This window comes from Ochotona princeps, chromosome 9 (assembly GCF_030435755.1).
Source record: "Ochotona princeps isolate mOchPri1 chromosome 9, mOchPri1.hap1, whole genome shotgun sequence".
NCBI classification, from domain to species: Eukaryota; Metazoa; Chordata; class Mammalia; order Lagomorpha; family Ochotonidae; genus Ochotona; species Ochotona princeps.
Window position 1 is genome coordinate 52,339,361 of NC_080840.1, and position 15,617 is coordinate 52,354,977.

Below are 15,617 nucleotides of genomic sequence, written 5' to 3' on the forward strand. Positions count from 1 at the left end.
CCCCCGCCTCGGCTGCGCGCGCGGCAGGCTGCGCATGCGCGTGGCCACCCCTGGCCGGCCCACATCGCGCGCTGACTCCTGGGTTGAGCCTCACGGGACGCCACTCACAGTGCCGTCCCTTCGATAGCTCAGCTGGTAGAGCGGAGGACTGTAGCTGACTTCCTGGCAAGAGGCATCCTTAGGTCGCTGGTTCGATTCCGGCTCGAAGGAGGTGGGCGTGCTTTTTCCCACAGCTTAACGATTTGCGGCCCGTCCCGCTCTTGTTACACCTCCCATTTCAAAGAAGGGCGTTTCCAGCACCAACGCGCCCGCGTGTGTATGGTGTCACGCGTGGGGAGCTTTTTAGGAGAAGTCCTGTCCTGGACTCAGCCGTCTTCGGCGTTTCCAGAGCCTCTCGCTCACCATGGAAGGGGGCGAACGCTGCCACGCCGGCCGGGACAGGCTCCCCGGGAGCCACGAGGAGCTTTTCCTCAGAACTCGGGCACGTTGAGCCGCGAGGACTCGCTCCTGCTGCCGTGAGGAGGGCGGCCCGCGCCCAAACGAGCCTTGTATCATCCGGGAGCGCGGAAATGCGAAAAAGAAACCAAACCTACAAAATGGTGCGGTGTTGTGAGGATTAAGTGGCAGTTAACTTCCCCGTTCCCTTCGATAGCTCAGCTGGTAGAGCGGAGGACTGTAGGTGTTTGGCTGTGGTTATCCTTAGGTCGCTGGTTCGATTCCGGCTCGAAGGAAGTTGTGGTTTTGTTTTGTGACTTGCTTTAGTGCCGAGGCCGGAGCGAAAGTATCATTATTTATGTGAATTGCAACGCTCTGACCCTACTCTAGAGCAAAAGATAAGCAAGCTTACCCAGTGTTGGGGGATTAGCTCAAATGGTAGAGCGCTCGCTTAGCATGCGAGAGGTAGCGGGATCGATGCCCGCATCCTCCAGTTGTTTTTCTCACTGCCCAGAGTTTGATTTTGTTTGCTTTTGCAACCAAAAGGGAAAGGGAGGGGACAAGCTTGAAACGACTCTGTGAAAAATACCCACAAAAGAAACTACAAGCGCTGGCAGCCTGTTTTGCTTTGTTTTGTTTTCTAATGTTTACACTTGTTTACTTTGGGTGACTGCTGAATTTGGTTATCTGTCTTTCACAAAAGGCAACGGGTTGCCGTCAGTTGATTCATTACATTGGTAACTACTCTCCTAGGGATTCTTCTGTGACCAAGACGCCCATGGTTAGGGGGAACGCGCAAATATCGAAACAGAAAATAGAACTGGGACGTTGACAGCTTGAAACCTTAGCTGAGCGGAGGAAACAGGCGCTCTTCTGCTCCATCTCCACTCAGGGCGGTGGCGTGCCCTCTAGGGCAGATCCAGGGTGGCTGGGTGCCCGTTGAGACTGGGGAGGTTGAGAAAGGTCTTGACTGACCCCAAGGCCTTGAGGTTGGAGGCTTCCTGGGAGTCAACACTAGACGAACACTGAGAAACAGTCAGTTGGGAATAAGTGCTGTCTAGATTCAGAGATTCAGTAGAACACACCAGCATAACTTCTCTGATAATTCTCCCAATTCGCATTTTCTGCAATGTAGCCCGTCTTAAACCTATCCTGTAGTGCTCAACACAGAATATAAATTACCAGAGAAAAGCAGAAACATTAGACTTTCAGAGGGTTAAAATCAATGGATGATAGTTTTTCATTTCACATTCTAGATTCTCAGGAAACCTGCACACTTTTATTGTCTATGTGTACAACCAGTTGAGATTTATTGCTGTATCTTTCATTATCCAGAACAATATCAGTTTTTTTTACTTCATTTTATTATTTTCAAAGAATTTTTTTTAAATGGAATGCTTTGTGAGCCATTCAGAAAGATCATTGCTGGGATCATGAAAACATTTGCAAAATAAGGAAAATTATTCTTTTGTTAGGCAATGTATTCCAATTGCTAGTTTGACATTATGTGTATCCTAACTGGTTAAGGCAGGAAACAGACATGTGTTGCTGACCAAAAAAGCAAGAATCAGGTAAGAAGTAAAAAGGATGGTCTGTGCCCAAAGCCTAGGTGGAAGTCATGTGTTCAGACCTGGGCCAGATTCACACAATAAATAGCCCAGATGGAAAGTGGGACTCACATAAAAATTAGAGGGTATAAATCAAAAGGCAGAATCCCATAGTGAAGTGGTTAGTCATGTGGGTTGTGGAACGTGAAGGCATTTCTTTTGTCAATACTTATTGCATGACTGCATGACCCTGGACAAATTCTTCAGTTTGGGGATGTAATGTCCTCATTTGTGAAACAGGCATGATAACAATGGTACCCACAAAAAAAATGGTGCCTCTTCTTAAGGAATAACTTGAGAAGCCCCTGGTACAGTGTCTGACAAGTGGTCAGCAGAAGCCTTCCTGCTAGCAGAGTGGAAGCAAAGGAGGCAGAGAGAAAGGACGGGAAAAGAAGAAGGGAAACAAAGTGTCATTTCTCCGCCGGTTACAGACACTGGGACACATTTCAGTGCCTAGAAGCCTGGCTAGCTTAGCAATCTACAGAGGAAATACTTGGGGCCATCATTTTTAGCGTTTAAATGTGTGTCTACAAATATTTAAACATGCAGAGGTTCTATGATATAGTGTTCAGGGAAAATAGAACAATCCTAAAAACACAAAATGATGCTTAAGTATATTCTGCTATGACCATATAATGAAATATATATAATCATTGAAATTATATTTGTGAACAACTTGACATGGGAAATATCAATCCAATGCTAATTGAATAAGAAGTAATATAAAAAATGATGACTTAAACAAACACAGATTATCTCTAGACAAGACTAGAACATGCATTAGAAAATGTTAATAGTATCTGATGGTAGGGTTATTGCAAGACTTTTTTCCCCTAAAATTTAAAAGTCTTTTAAAATTTAAAGTAAACATCGTTTTAATTGGAAATATAAATGACTTTTAACAAATTAAAAGCTAACCTTTAATCTGAATTTCCTGCAAGCCAAGCACAGTTCTAGGTAATTTACATGTATGAATTTTTTTTATTTCTGTCATAAGGAAAATATCAAGTTTTAGAGGTCTCAGTGGTGAATTCTACTGAACATGCCAATTATATTGCAAATTGTACTCAAAATCTTCCAGAAATTTTAAGAAAGAGTACTTTTCAATTCAATCCATGAAGTTAATATCATTCTGATGGCAAAACTGGGCAAAGATGCCACAGGAAAGAAAACTACAGACTAATATGTTTCGTGAACAAAAGCAAAAGTTCAAAGCCAACTTTAGCTAATCAAATCCATCAATATACAAAAAGGAAAATGCATTATGACCAAGAGGGATTTATTCTAACAATGCACAGCTGGTTCAACATTCAAAACTCAATGTATTTGATGTTCTCAACAGATGCCGAAAAAGCATTTGATCAAATTCAACATCTGGTAAAAACTGTTAGCAAACTTGGAGGGGGAGGGAGGTCCATCAATCTGATGAAAGTGTCAATGAAATACATGCATCATTTTATACTTACAGTAAAAGACCAAAGATTTCATCCTAATATGAGGCACAAGGCAAGGATGTCTAATCTGGGTTTTCAGCTAAAGCTAGTGCAAAAAAAGCAATAAAAAGTGAAAGAAAAATGCATTTAAATTTGAAAGAGGGAAAGAAATCCCCTCTATTCACATGTATCTTTTTTTTTTGAAACACTGGCTATACATCATAATATTTTTGATATTTTGAGATAAATGAAATAAAAGAATTTATGTTTTTGGTTTAAAATTTTTAATGTGGCTATCATGAAATTGAAAGTCATATGTATTTGTCACTGATACCTTATTTCTTTGAACAAGATGGGCAAGGGAGATCATGTCAGGTCTTAGGAACCACAATAAGGATTAATGTCTTTACCCAGGGTTAGGTCGTCGTAATGGGATTTAAATAGGGACTGACATGTAAGAAATAGTTTGCAAAAGGAAAGAGGGAATTCAGAGAAATTAGTAAGGAGGTTGAGGGCATGAGGGATATGTATTGCGTGGGTAGAGCCCCAATGAGGTCAGACACCAGGTATGGAGAAGAACCTGGATTAAAGTTCTTGCTCTTTATTGGGTGAGTTATACTCAAAGAAATGTTCAGAATAGAGTACAATATATTACTTTTCTAACTTTTCCTCAGAGTAAAATGAGGTAAAATTTATGAACAGATTTAATCAAGACAAAAAAAATGCTTTCAAACAAGTTTGCAAACTATCTAATGAAAGAAGTGTGTTAGTTTCTGCTAAGTTATTTTCAAATTCATGCATATCTCTGATTTTCAGTTCTGTAAAATCTTGCTTTTTCATTAAAAACTGAGAAGCTGCCTATTTCCAGATAAAGACTGACAATGTAGATAGAAAGAAATTCTTAAGTTTTTGTGGAGGTCATGAATCGGGTCCTAGGTGTAAGAACATGACAGAAATCATACTACTAGAAGGAGAGTTCTGGATTAAATTTTTTTTTAAGTGACTTTGAACATGTTAAAGCACTCCTGACATGGACCTCAGGACTTTGTCTTCTGTTACCAGAAATTTAGGATGAAAAGTTGGTTTCACTCTCGTAAATATCCTCGGGTCAAAGGGGATTTGTATCACTGGATTCAGAGAGCACAAAACCAGACAAAATAAGGTACCTGATTTCTCTGGAAAATCCCTCATAAAAACTTTAACTTAATTTAATCTTTAGGTTTTTTTAAAAAAAATATATGCATCTCATATTCTAGGGCTCATTTTCTAATATAGTAACCACTAGCCACATGTGGTCATTTAAACTCTAACTAAAATTTGAAATCTAGTTTCTGGGTTGTACTAAATGTACACATTCCTAGTATTTTAGTAGACATATGGGCCACAGGATGAACATCACAGATGTAGAACATTTCCATTACCGAGAAAGTTCTCGTGGCTAGTGCTGTCCTAGTGCATGGGTGTGGTCAGCTCAATGGCTGAGGTCATGCACTCTGAAGTCCAAAGATAGTGCTCTAAGTTAGCATCATAGTTTGGTAGCGGTAAGACTGGGGAAGCTAGTTAACTTTGCTCAACTACAATCAGCCAGATAACAAAACCTGTTACAGACCTGTTACAGCCAACTGTTAACACTGAATGGTACTTGGAACACAATGGATCGTTACATTTGTTACAATGGTATGGCTGTAAAAGTAATTCAACTGCCCTACCTGACTGGAAGAACACATTCCGGTCTTGTGCATAACAAAGTATCTATCTGGCCTGGGTCACAAATTCCTAGGAGGAATCCTAAATCCTGAGGACCCAAGGGATTTTGGCAACTGAGCTAATCCACTGTGGGGACCATCCCCCACAGAGGAACAGTTGTTGGAAGAAGCCAAGGGAACATTCATGTGGTCAGTGGTTCAATCAAATCACATACACATCACAAAACCCCTACAAAAAGTCTGGACACAGAAGCTCACGTGAACCTCCCTAGATAACAGTGCTAGCTGGAAGCATAGAAGTGTGATGTGCCTGTCTCCACTGAGAGAGAACATGGAGCTTCTTGCCTAGGACCCATCCCTGACCTTGCCCTAGGCAGCTCTTTTGTCTGCTTCTAGTTTTTATCCTAATGAAACTATAATCATAAGCAGTGTTTTCCTGAGTTCTGTGAATCATTCTAGTAAATTATCATACTGAGGAGGAAGAGGAAACCACCAAATTTGCAACTCGTTGGTCAAAAGTGCAAGAGACCTGGGAGCCTCCAAGCTTGCTTCCAGTGTCTGATGCAAAGCCAGGCCTGGTACCTTGTGAAGTTTGGCCTAACACCAACGTTCTGAACTGGCTGTCCAAGTTACATTGCAGGCCTCCACTTTGCATGCTCTGGCCCCTGAGACTGCTTCCCTTTGACCTTGAAAGAGGTCCAAAGCCTTCTCTTGCTCATTGTCTCCTCCTTATCCCCAGCTTCACTGTGGGGTGCATCCTTGGGTTTTAGAAATCCACCTCTTCTCTTCAGACTTACCGGGGGATTGGAAAATTGTTGGAAGAAGAGAGAATGGTGGAGTTTTGCCTGTTTCTTGTTTGTTTCTTATTTGAGAGACAGTTTTCTTCATGACTTCTCTTCCCAAATGGCCACAGTGGCTACAATTAGAAACCCGAAACTCAATTTAAATTGTCCAGTTTCCTTCGTTTCCTTCTCTCTCTTAAGATTTATTTTATTTGAAAGGCAGAGTTGCAGAGAAACAGAGGGAGAGATCTTGCAGATTCTTTTCCTCACAAAGAATATTCACTCCCCAAATAGTCACTGTGACGAGGGAAGTTCCAGGTCAAAGCCAGGAGCTTTGTCCTGGTGGGTCTTTGTGGGTGGCAGGGGCCCAAGCACATCTGCTTTCCCAGGTACATTTTCCCAGGTACTTTAGCAGGGAGTTGTATGAGAACTGAAGCAGTCAGGACTTGAACTGATGTCCAGTAAGGTGTTAGTGCTGCTGGCAGCAGCTTATTCTACTGTGCCACAGTACCATTCCCTTTTACTTCCTTAATGGGTCTAAAAACTACAAGAGCGCTTCAAGCTCTCATCAAAATGGATGAAAAGATAAGTTTATGGGGCCCGGCGGTGTGGCCTAGTGGCTTAAGTCCTCGCCTTGAATGCCCCGGGATCCCATATGGGCGCCGGTTCTAATCCCGGCAGCTCCACTTCCCCTCCAGCTCCCTGCTTGTGGCCTGGGAAAGCAGTCGAGGATGGACCAAAGCTTTGGGACCCTGCACCCGTGTGGGAGACCCGGAAGAGGATCGGCTCACTTGGGGAATGTGAATCATCAGACAGAAGATCTTCCCCTCTATCTCTCCTCCTCTCTGTATATCCTCCTTTCCGCTTGCAATGGGGAAATCTCAACTGAACTTGAGCTGTGGTTATGCAACAAGGTGGAGGAATCCACCATGGTGGGAGGGTTTGGGGAGGGGTGGGGAAAACCCAAGTATCTATGTAACTGTGTCACATAATACAATGTAATTACTGAAGTTAAATAATAAATAATTAAAAAAAAAAGATAAGTTTACTTAGTGTAAAAAATTGAAATGCAAGACTATTTGGAAGTCTTCAGAAAGTTCATGGAAAATATGTATTATGAAAGAAACCTATGGGTTTCAATTTTGTTTCTTTCTTTTTCTTTTTCACCAAAACAAGCTTCTTTTAACTCCATTTCTGCATGTATTGCTTGGATAACCAGTGTTCTCCAGTCAAAAGTTGACAGGACTTGGGAATAAGGAGTAAGCAGGACTTCCAACCAAGGTGGCCCTCTGTGTAATTATTCCCGATTGGTTTCAAGTCGGTGACAGTGCAGGCAGGGGAAGGAGAGGAAGTAGTGTGCTGTGTCTGTCTTCATGCTGTGCGGGATGTCTTCAGGAGATGAAGATCGGTGACAGTGCAGGCAGGGGAAGGAGAGGAAGTAGTGTGCTGTGTCTGTCTTCATGCTGTGCGGGATGTCTTCAGGAGATGAAGATTTCATGTCTCCGTAGAGGCTTAGCTCCGCTCCAAATCCCAGACTCCTGGAAATAACTCAAGTTCTGGTTCAATTCCAGAGTAGTCTATTTCCTATACTCTGTGAATGATTTGGGAGTGGACTGAAGTTTTCTGATTTCTTTTTAAGGCACTTCTCCCTGTGTCCCACTCCCAAGCCACATAGTTCACTGGTCTCTAAGAGGAGAAATGAACAAGGCATAGAAGAAAGAGAATGTAGAGGGTAAGGGGGACATTATTCATCTCCAGGGTCCCTAAGTCCCAGGCAATCGTGCTAGCTCTCTGTGTGGCCTCCAGGGACAGTCCTAGGAGAAAGAGAAAATGGAAGGAGAAATGAGACTCGGCGGACATCATGTGATCATATTGAAGATTTTTTTTATACATAATTTTTTTTTTTTAGATTTTAAATTTTTATCAGAAAGTCAAATTTACAGAGAGGCGAGACGGAGAGAAAGATCTCCATGCGCTGGTGCACTCCCCAAGTGGCCACAATGGCCAGAACCGAGCTGATCCAAAGCCAGGATCCAGGATCTTCTTCTGGGTCTCCCACAGGGGTGCAAGATCCCAAGACTGTGGGCTGCTTTCCCGTCTCACAAGCAGTGAGCTGGATGGGAAGTGGAGCAGCCAGGACACAAACTGGCACCCTTATCGGGTCCCAGCATGAGCAAGGCAAAGATTTAGCTACTAAGCCATTGCACTGGGCCCATACTGGAGATTTTTAAAGTAAAAATTGAAGAATGTCAGAGATTTCTGCCCCCTCCCATGCTGCTCCATTAGGTTATGAACCTTGCTTACTTACAGATGAAAGATACAGTTGAGGCAGGGTCACTTTCTTTAGTCCACGAGATGAGGTGGACACAGGTGACTGATCCTGCAAGTGACTACGCTGTCACTGGCCCCTCTGACTCTAGAGGAGTCCTTGACTTGCATAGCCACTGAGACTGCTTGTTTCTTTCCCCAGTTCCATCGTTCCCGGCAGCATGCTAAGGCCTATCACCCGGCTCAGTGGCAACAGCCTCCAACCTGGCCTTCATGCTCATCTATCCCCGCCATCCCTGTGAGATTAATCTAGTCAGTGGTGGCTCTCACAAAAACAGAAATGTGCTGTGAGAAATTTTTACAATTTCCTGGTGCCTCGTTTATTATTTGATGAAAACTCTTTAGCTCGGTGTTCATGGCTGCCAGCCCCAGCCCCACATGCCAGGGATTCCTCGGAATCCATGACATCATGGCCGTGCTTCGGACCTGCCCTATGGTGCCCCTAACTGTACATCTGTCTGGCACTTCTAACTCTCCGTGGACCAATGAAATGTTATCCCACCCAGCAAGTCCTCCTGACTCCTCCTGCTCTTCAACCCTGCTCTGCAATCCTGCTGCTTTAGATCACATTGTGATTGGAAATTCTTCTCTCTGCTGCTAAAATGAGCTCTTGAAGGACAATGACCTATGTCTTGTTCAAATTTTAGTCGCTGGAGCCTCCCACAATAGAAACACATGATAAATACTCAAGACTTTTTTTTTAAGGGAATGAACTCCTTCTGTGTGATCAGGCTATGCTGCATTGTACAGTCATATGGCATATCATGAAGCTTCAAAGACCCCAGAAAATGACATTCCCTGCTGACACTGTAGCTGTTAAAATACCCAGCACAAAGCACGACTCAACTTTGTGGTGATGCTGGTGTAAACAAACATATGCTAATGTGTATGCCTGCCGAGTTTTTAAAAAAAATTTTAAAAAGTTAACAAAAAAAAAAAAAACGTAGCTAGGAAAAATGCTTACAGAATAAAAAATATAAGGGAAAAAAGAAATTTTGCACAGCTTTATGATTGTTTGTGTTTTTGCTAAATATTATTACCCCAAAAAATTAGAATTAGAAAAATTTAAGTTTTTCTAGAAAATGTTTTATATATGATAGACCTCTGTAACCCCTATAAATGATAAACCCAATTAACTCCCAAGTTTAGGTAAAATCAATGAATCCAGAAAAAAATAGTTTTTGTATTTCATTTGTGGTTGTTAAATCAATACAGAAAGGAATCAGGATTCTGCAAAGGTCTCCCAGATGTTTATGAACATGTATAACTTGCTATTGGTTAAATGAGCTTATTAGCATGTCATTCAGTTCTCAGAGCACCCAGCATTAAGACCACACATCAGCACTCACACTGACATGCCTCTACTGGTAACCAGGCACATTCAGGGCATTGCTAATAAGACGTGTTCATTATTCAAGGTTTTTCAAATCAAGAAGTAAGGTACAAATTGAAGCACATGAAAACAGATGCAGATTTCCTCCCTGCTTTTGATCTGTTACAAAATTTTAAACAGACATTTGTTGGTGTAACAATCGTTTCACAACATCCTGGAAAATGTTAGTATTGATGTTTATGTTATGAATTAAGAGCCTATCAAAAGTATTGGAAATGACTGGAAACTAAAAAGAAAAAAAACCCTAGAAGAAGGGGTAAAGGCAAGCAAGTGGAGGAATTTTGGAGAATAAAACACAGAGAGGCAGGGCTGTATTTTTTTTTTTTTTTTTTTTTTTTTTTTGGCTTCTGTTTTCAAAGGTCTTGATTTCAGACCCCCCTGGTGTGTAGCAAAAATTCAGGTCTGCAAGTCCCTGTGATTATTCCTAAAACCCAAGATTACATTTTAAAGGCTATCTGCGTTTTTGTGTAGTTTTAGGTATGTGTAGGAGTAGAAAAGATAGGATGAAAGAGTTAGAGGGAAGGAAAAGCAATAGGGAAGAGAAAACAGCATGGTAGACTTTTAGGAAGCAGCACACTAGAATTTCATGATACAATCTTTTGAAAAGAATCATCCAGTCCCAAGTGTTTGGAAAATTGCCTCTATTTAAGTTTGTGGACACTTTTGATTCAAGAAGAGTTGAAAGTGGCTCCTAAGATGGGATAATTTTTTTTCTGATCACTACCCTGACAAAGATGAGCAAATCTTACGCAATGTGTCCTTGTGAAGCTAGGGTGAGAGTTTTCTGACTAGTGTGTTTTCACCTGAGGAGGTGATTCTCAAGATAGCAGTGGCAAATGTCATACAGTTGGGCTCCCAGCCCATGTTCTGTGCCTCCCTGGAGAAGCCTGTCACCAGGGTCTGACTGAGTCTCACGGAGCGCTTGGCTCAGGGACCAGGCATGCACACTTGGACTTGCTGCTGACAACTGTCAGCTTCTACCTCCTTCTCCTCACCACCACCCCCCCTCGGCCCATCTAAATGGAGTTTGTAATCCTCCTTCCCACCCACTCTCTTCATTCCCTGGGGTAAGAATGTTGACTTCTGCTCTCTGTCACCTGTCAGAATCCATCTCCCTGACACTGGCTTATATGGACAAGTTAGTTCACTGTCACGTGACCCTGGACTGCTAAAAACAGCTCAGGCACCCACTGTGAACCAGGGCCTGAAACAATGTCCTCCATGGAGAGAAACGTAAAGGACACTTGATGATCCAATCCTTGGAATTATTTCCAGGAAATTCTTGCAGAAACCATTCAGAGCACCTTTTCCCTGGCAGAACTCAGGGACGGCCAGGAGATGAGCGCATCTCTGAATTACAAGTCTTTTTCTAAAGAGCAGCAGACCATGGATAACTTGGAGAAGCAACTCATCTGCCCCATCTGTTTAGAGATGTTCACAAAGCCTGTGGTCATTCTGCCCTGTCAGCATAACCTGTGCAGGAAATGTGCCAGTGATATTTTCCAGGTAGGCTTGGAATTGTGTGAGTATGTGTTGTGTGCATAGGGGGGCAGAGAAAATACTTAACAGCAACTGCATTCTTCAGGAAACTTTATAAAGCTAAATTTACCATTAAGAAAAGTTTATTTGGAGGGTGTGTGCTTTGATATCTACCTCTTTCTTTTTTTTTTCCTTAGAACAAATTTAATTCACATAGTTTCCTCTGTTTAACAAAAATTCAGCAATTATTGTACTCCAGTATTGTACTCCAGGTACTGTTGTAAACACTTTCACAAAGATTTAGCAAATGTAGAAGTCCTGTATGATAAGTATCACTGTTATCTTTGTTTCATAGAGTAAGAAATTTGGTTTTCTTTTTTTTTTCTTCTTAACTCTAAATGTTAATATTAAGAATCAGCGTAAGAAAGCCAAATTGTTGAATCTGATCAAAGATGAAAATAAATGACTGCCCAAGTCATGAATGTTGGAGTTTCTGACTAGAAGTTTTGGATGTAAAAACATCATATGGAAAACCGTGTCAAACTCAGAATGACATGTTTTCATTAACTATGGATAAGGGCTTGACCTGTGTTTCAGGATCACTTGTTGGTTCAGTCCTGAGGGATTATCTCCTGGCAAACTCAAAAGCACAAGTTCATATTGTTTGCAGTCACAGAGTGAAAAGAAGCCTCAGATGCGCTCCGTGTGGTACTACTCAACTACTCAATTCTTGTTTTCTTGCTTGGCAAGAACAGGCCTCCAACCCGTACTTGCCCACAAGAGGAGGCACCACTGTGGCATCCGGGGGCCGCTTCCGCTGCCCATCCTGTAGGCATGAAGTAGTTCTGGACAGACATGGAGTCTATGGGCTTCAGAGGAACCTGCTGGTGGAAAATATCATTGACATCTACAAGCAAGAGTCTACCAGGTAATGCTCTCCTGTGTTGTGCCCAAGGCTTGTTTGTGTGTGTGTGTGTGTGTGTGTGTTTGTTTCTTTGTGTTTTTGTTACTCTGAATGTTTTTTAGCCAGTCACAGCCAAATGCTTTCCATTGAGAAAGAGTTTTCCAAATCTGTCCTTCCCAATGGGCTGAGATCATCCCTGGGCTGAGAGGGAAGCTGGTGTTGATGCTATGGTAGCAATATAAGAATGGTACCAGAGATGTTGAGAAACGGATAATGCTGTGTCCCATGTGAATGCTTTGTGTTCTATATATCTTAGACAATTTTGCGTATCACAGTTCTTTTGTGGTACCAAACCCTACCTAGCAGAAAAATTCTGGTGCAAAACCTTGTAGAAAATAAGGTTTTCAGAAAAGAATTTTCTGAAATAGCCTGTTCCAAGTTCACACAGTCTTGCCTTAAATTCCTCTGGATAATGATAACAAAATCAAAATTCTATAGCACAGTTTATCACTGAATTCACTCTCTGGGAAGTTGTAAAGCAAGGCATAAGCCTAACTTTTGCAAACTTCATTTTGGAGAAGTGAAGTGGAAAAAAGATGGGAGTTCAGATTGTGTTTTCCTATTCCTTAAATTGTATTTATTAACTCTCTTAGTATCTACTTGTTAATTGAAGATGACATACAGTATTCACATATATATGTGCATATATGTGCATATATGTGTGTGTGTATATATCTATATACACACTCATTTAAAAGAAGTCTCCTTATTCATCAAACTACATTGACTACCAAGTTCCTTTCCTAGAGACAACGTTGTGGGAGCTATTGCTGGAAGGCATGGCATAAGAGCTCTTTTTCAGTTGGGCACAGGTCAGTTCAATCCAAAAAGCTTGACAACAACCTTGAGGCCAACCGGCCTCAGTGCCTCATTGTGATTCTTATTAAGGGAAAAGTATTGATGGAACATCTGCCAGGCTCTAAGAGCCTTGAGTTCTTCTATGGAAAGCTGTTCTATAAATCTCACATAATTACTGTAATTATTATGGATATCACTTTCTGCCTAAGATGTAAAACTAAATTAGATAGGATCAGGATAGGGGACTGGAGAAGAAATGCTGACGACATATTGCAGAGTTTGGAGCTGGCTCTTTCCCTTGCTCCCAAAGTCTCTTGCCAAGAAGCAAAGTGCTACTATTGTTGCTGTTTCCTCATATATCTGATCTCATTCTATCTCACTATTTTAAAATGCAAATGTATATACAAACTCTTAGAAAAAAATTAACCAGCCAATTAATAACCAACCAGTTATCAAAGGAATTTATCTGAAAATTGTTTCAATACCTCTTACAGTGCCTTGCACGGAATAATTGTTCCACAAGTGCCAACTGATTAATAATACCACAGATAGTCTCTCATGTTTTATTTATGTATTGCAATAATCTGTTTTTAATACTTTCCATGCAACAAAGCAGGGTACAGGGAGGGAAGGACCTCAAATGTGGAAAACTAATACTTGTGATGAAATCCAGAGATGTTAAAAACTTGCAGTGTCGGTGAAAGTACGAGACATATTCTTCATTGAGCTATGAAGTTTGCTTAATGGAGCTGCCAAAATTAGTACCCAAGGGCTGGAATCAAATTGCATAAAGCAATGAACCAGATTTCTAACACTAAATCTCATTTCTGAGTGGAGTAGGGGTATCTGTGTCAGATTCTTCTTACACTATTGAGACTTGCCTTTTACTTGGGAGTAAAACCACAAGTTGCTCAGAGGGTTTGGCCCCCTTGGGTGCCAAGCCAGTTGTTCCCTGAACTTCCATACCGTTTTCCTGAGACTCGGAGTACCTGAAATGATGCTGGAATGACCTTGGCTATTCAGAGGGAGATGAGCCCATCTCTGATCAATAGGACGTGATGGTGCAAAAGGGAGAAGGTTGCCACTAACCTACTAGGAGGTGCTAGTCAATTCTGATCTCCCACAGAACAGCCAGACTGCAGGTCTCTACAAAATTTTGCTTCCATTCTAGAATGCTGTGTGATGCTAGACTAGTCATAGTTTGGGGAATAACAAGAGAAGGTACTAATTTGACTAATATTAAAAACATAGTAATGAATAACTTTAAAATACAAGTCATGTGTATTTGTTTGAGATCTCTCATGTTGATCACTTTGTTATTTTAATTCATTTTTTTTCTTTCCTTACTCTCACTTGCGTGGCATTTCAGGAAGACAAAATAAGTACATGTCTGTTTATTCTGTCACAACTAATTAGAAGACATTTTGCCTAATTTTATACATATTTTAAAAATTTTTATATGTCAAATTTTATTGTATTTCAAAGACAGAGACAGTGATTGTCCTTCTGCTGGTTTACTTTCTTTATGCCCACAGTAACTGGAACTGGACTGGGCCAGAACCAGGCACCTGGAACTCTGTCAGTTCTCCTACATGGGAGGCAGGGACCCAAGGACTTGCTCCAACATCTGCTGCCTCCCAGGGTGCACGTGTACAGGTTGCTAGAGCCAGGAGCGGAATTAGGACCACCAGTCATGCATTCTGCTATGAGGTGCAGATAAAACAAGTGATGTCGTAACCCCTGCACCCAACTCCCACCTAATGACTTTGAGTTGAGTCAAAACTATCTAAGAGAGATTAAGTAGCTCTTGTCTAGGTTCACACAGCCACCCAATAAGTAGAGGAGCTAAGCTGGAGTTAGACTTTAAGATCAATATGATGACAACGTTACTGTATGAAGCACCTTACCAAGGCTAAATGCCCCCTCTCAAGAACCTCTAGGGTGGTCCCAGGAAGTCTCAGAGACCAGAGAAAAGAGGATACACGCTCTTCCATCTGGCCAGCCCTGACCTACTAAAGACCACAGGCAACATTTGGTACTGGACTCTGAACCGCATCTGTGAGCCACAGCACTCTCACTTCCTCAAAATATATTTATATCTTTATTCCACAGGCAGTATTTGATCAAGCCTGTTACATGTTTTAAACCATTCAGAGGTTTTCATTATTTGCCCACTTTGGATGTGTGGTACCTCTGGGCCTGTGTTGCAACAAAGCCAGAAAAAAATCCTTAAAGAATATATAAAGTATTTCTCAGTATATAATTGTATCATGAAAAAATTTGAGCCATAAGCAGAACCAAACTCGGAGCCTGTTGCTGTTTCCACAGTTTCAGTGTCTCTATATACTGTATACACCTGTGCTCTTCAATGGACATCAGAGCAGCACACAAGACACAGGATGCACTAGGGAAGATAAGCCTCATTTATACCACCTCTGCCATTTTCTGGTCATTGGGTTACAGGCTCCAGCTTAGCCACGTTTACTGCAAGGTGCTCGTGAGAGGGAAGGCTTCAGAAATGCAGGAGCCTTTCACCAGACCGACGGACACACAGTCTGAGTCTCTACGTGAGATTCCCTAGAGGGTCACATTTCTGGATTTGATATTGGGATGTCTGGCCTTCTCTTCTGCTCTTCTTGAATGCCAAGTGATGTCAGACTTTCCCATATTCCCTGTGCCTGGGTGGTGTTAG

General features: G+C 41.8%; 1 protein-coding gene and 3 non-coding genes across 9 annotated transcripts in view; all 4 read left to right on the forward strand.

The window, feature by feature from the left end:
- Nucleotides 1-117: 117 nt before the first annotated feature.
- Nucleotides 118-210, forward strand: TRNAY-GUA (transfer RNA tyrosine (anticodon GUA)). The gene is made up of 2 exons: nt 118-154; nt 175-210. It is a non-coding gene; the product is annotated as a tRNA-Tyr (tRNA).
- A 432-nt stretch (nt 211-642) lies between these two features.
- Nucleotides 643-731, forward strand: TRNAY-GUA (transfer RNA tyrosine (anticodon GUA)). Its single transcript is given in 2 exon segments — nt 643-679; nt 696-731. It is a non-coding gene; the product is annotated as a tRNA-Tyr (tRNA).
- Nucleotides 732-855: 124 nt separating this feature from the next.
- TRNAA-AGC (transfer RNA alanine (anticodon AGC)) lies at nt 856-928 on the forward strand. The gene has a single exon. It is a non-coding gene; the product is annotated as a tRNA-Ala (tRNA).
- Nucleotides 929-10,643: 9,715 nt separating this feature from the next.
- Nucleotides 10,644-15,617, forward strand: part of TRIM55 (tripartite motif containing 55) — a 42,775-nt gene continuing 37,801 nt past the window's right edge. For all 6 annotated transcript variants that reach the window (XM_058668687.1, XM_004588015.3, XM_058668685.1 and 3 more), the window contains exons 1-2: nt 10,644-11,190; nt 11,919-12,091. In XM_058668687.1, coding sequence (XP_058524670.1) covers nt 11,023-11,190; nt 11,919-12,091 — 341 coding nt within the window. In that variant the 5' untranslated portion in view covers nt 10,644-11,022. The remainder of the gene's footprint in view (nt 11,191-11,918; nt 12,092-15,617) is intronic.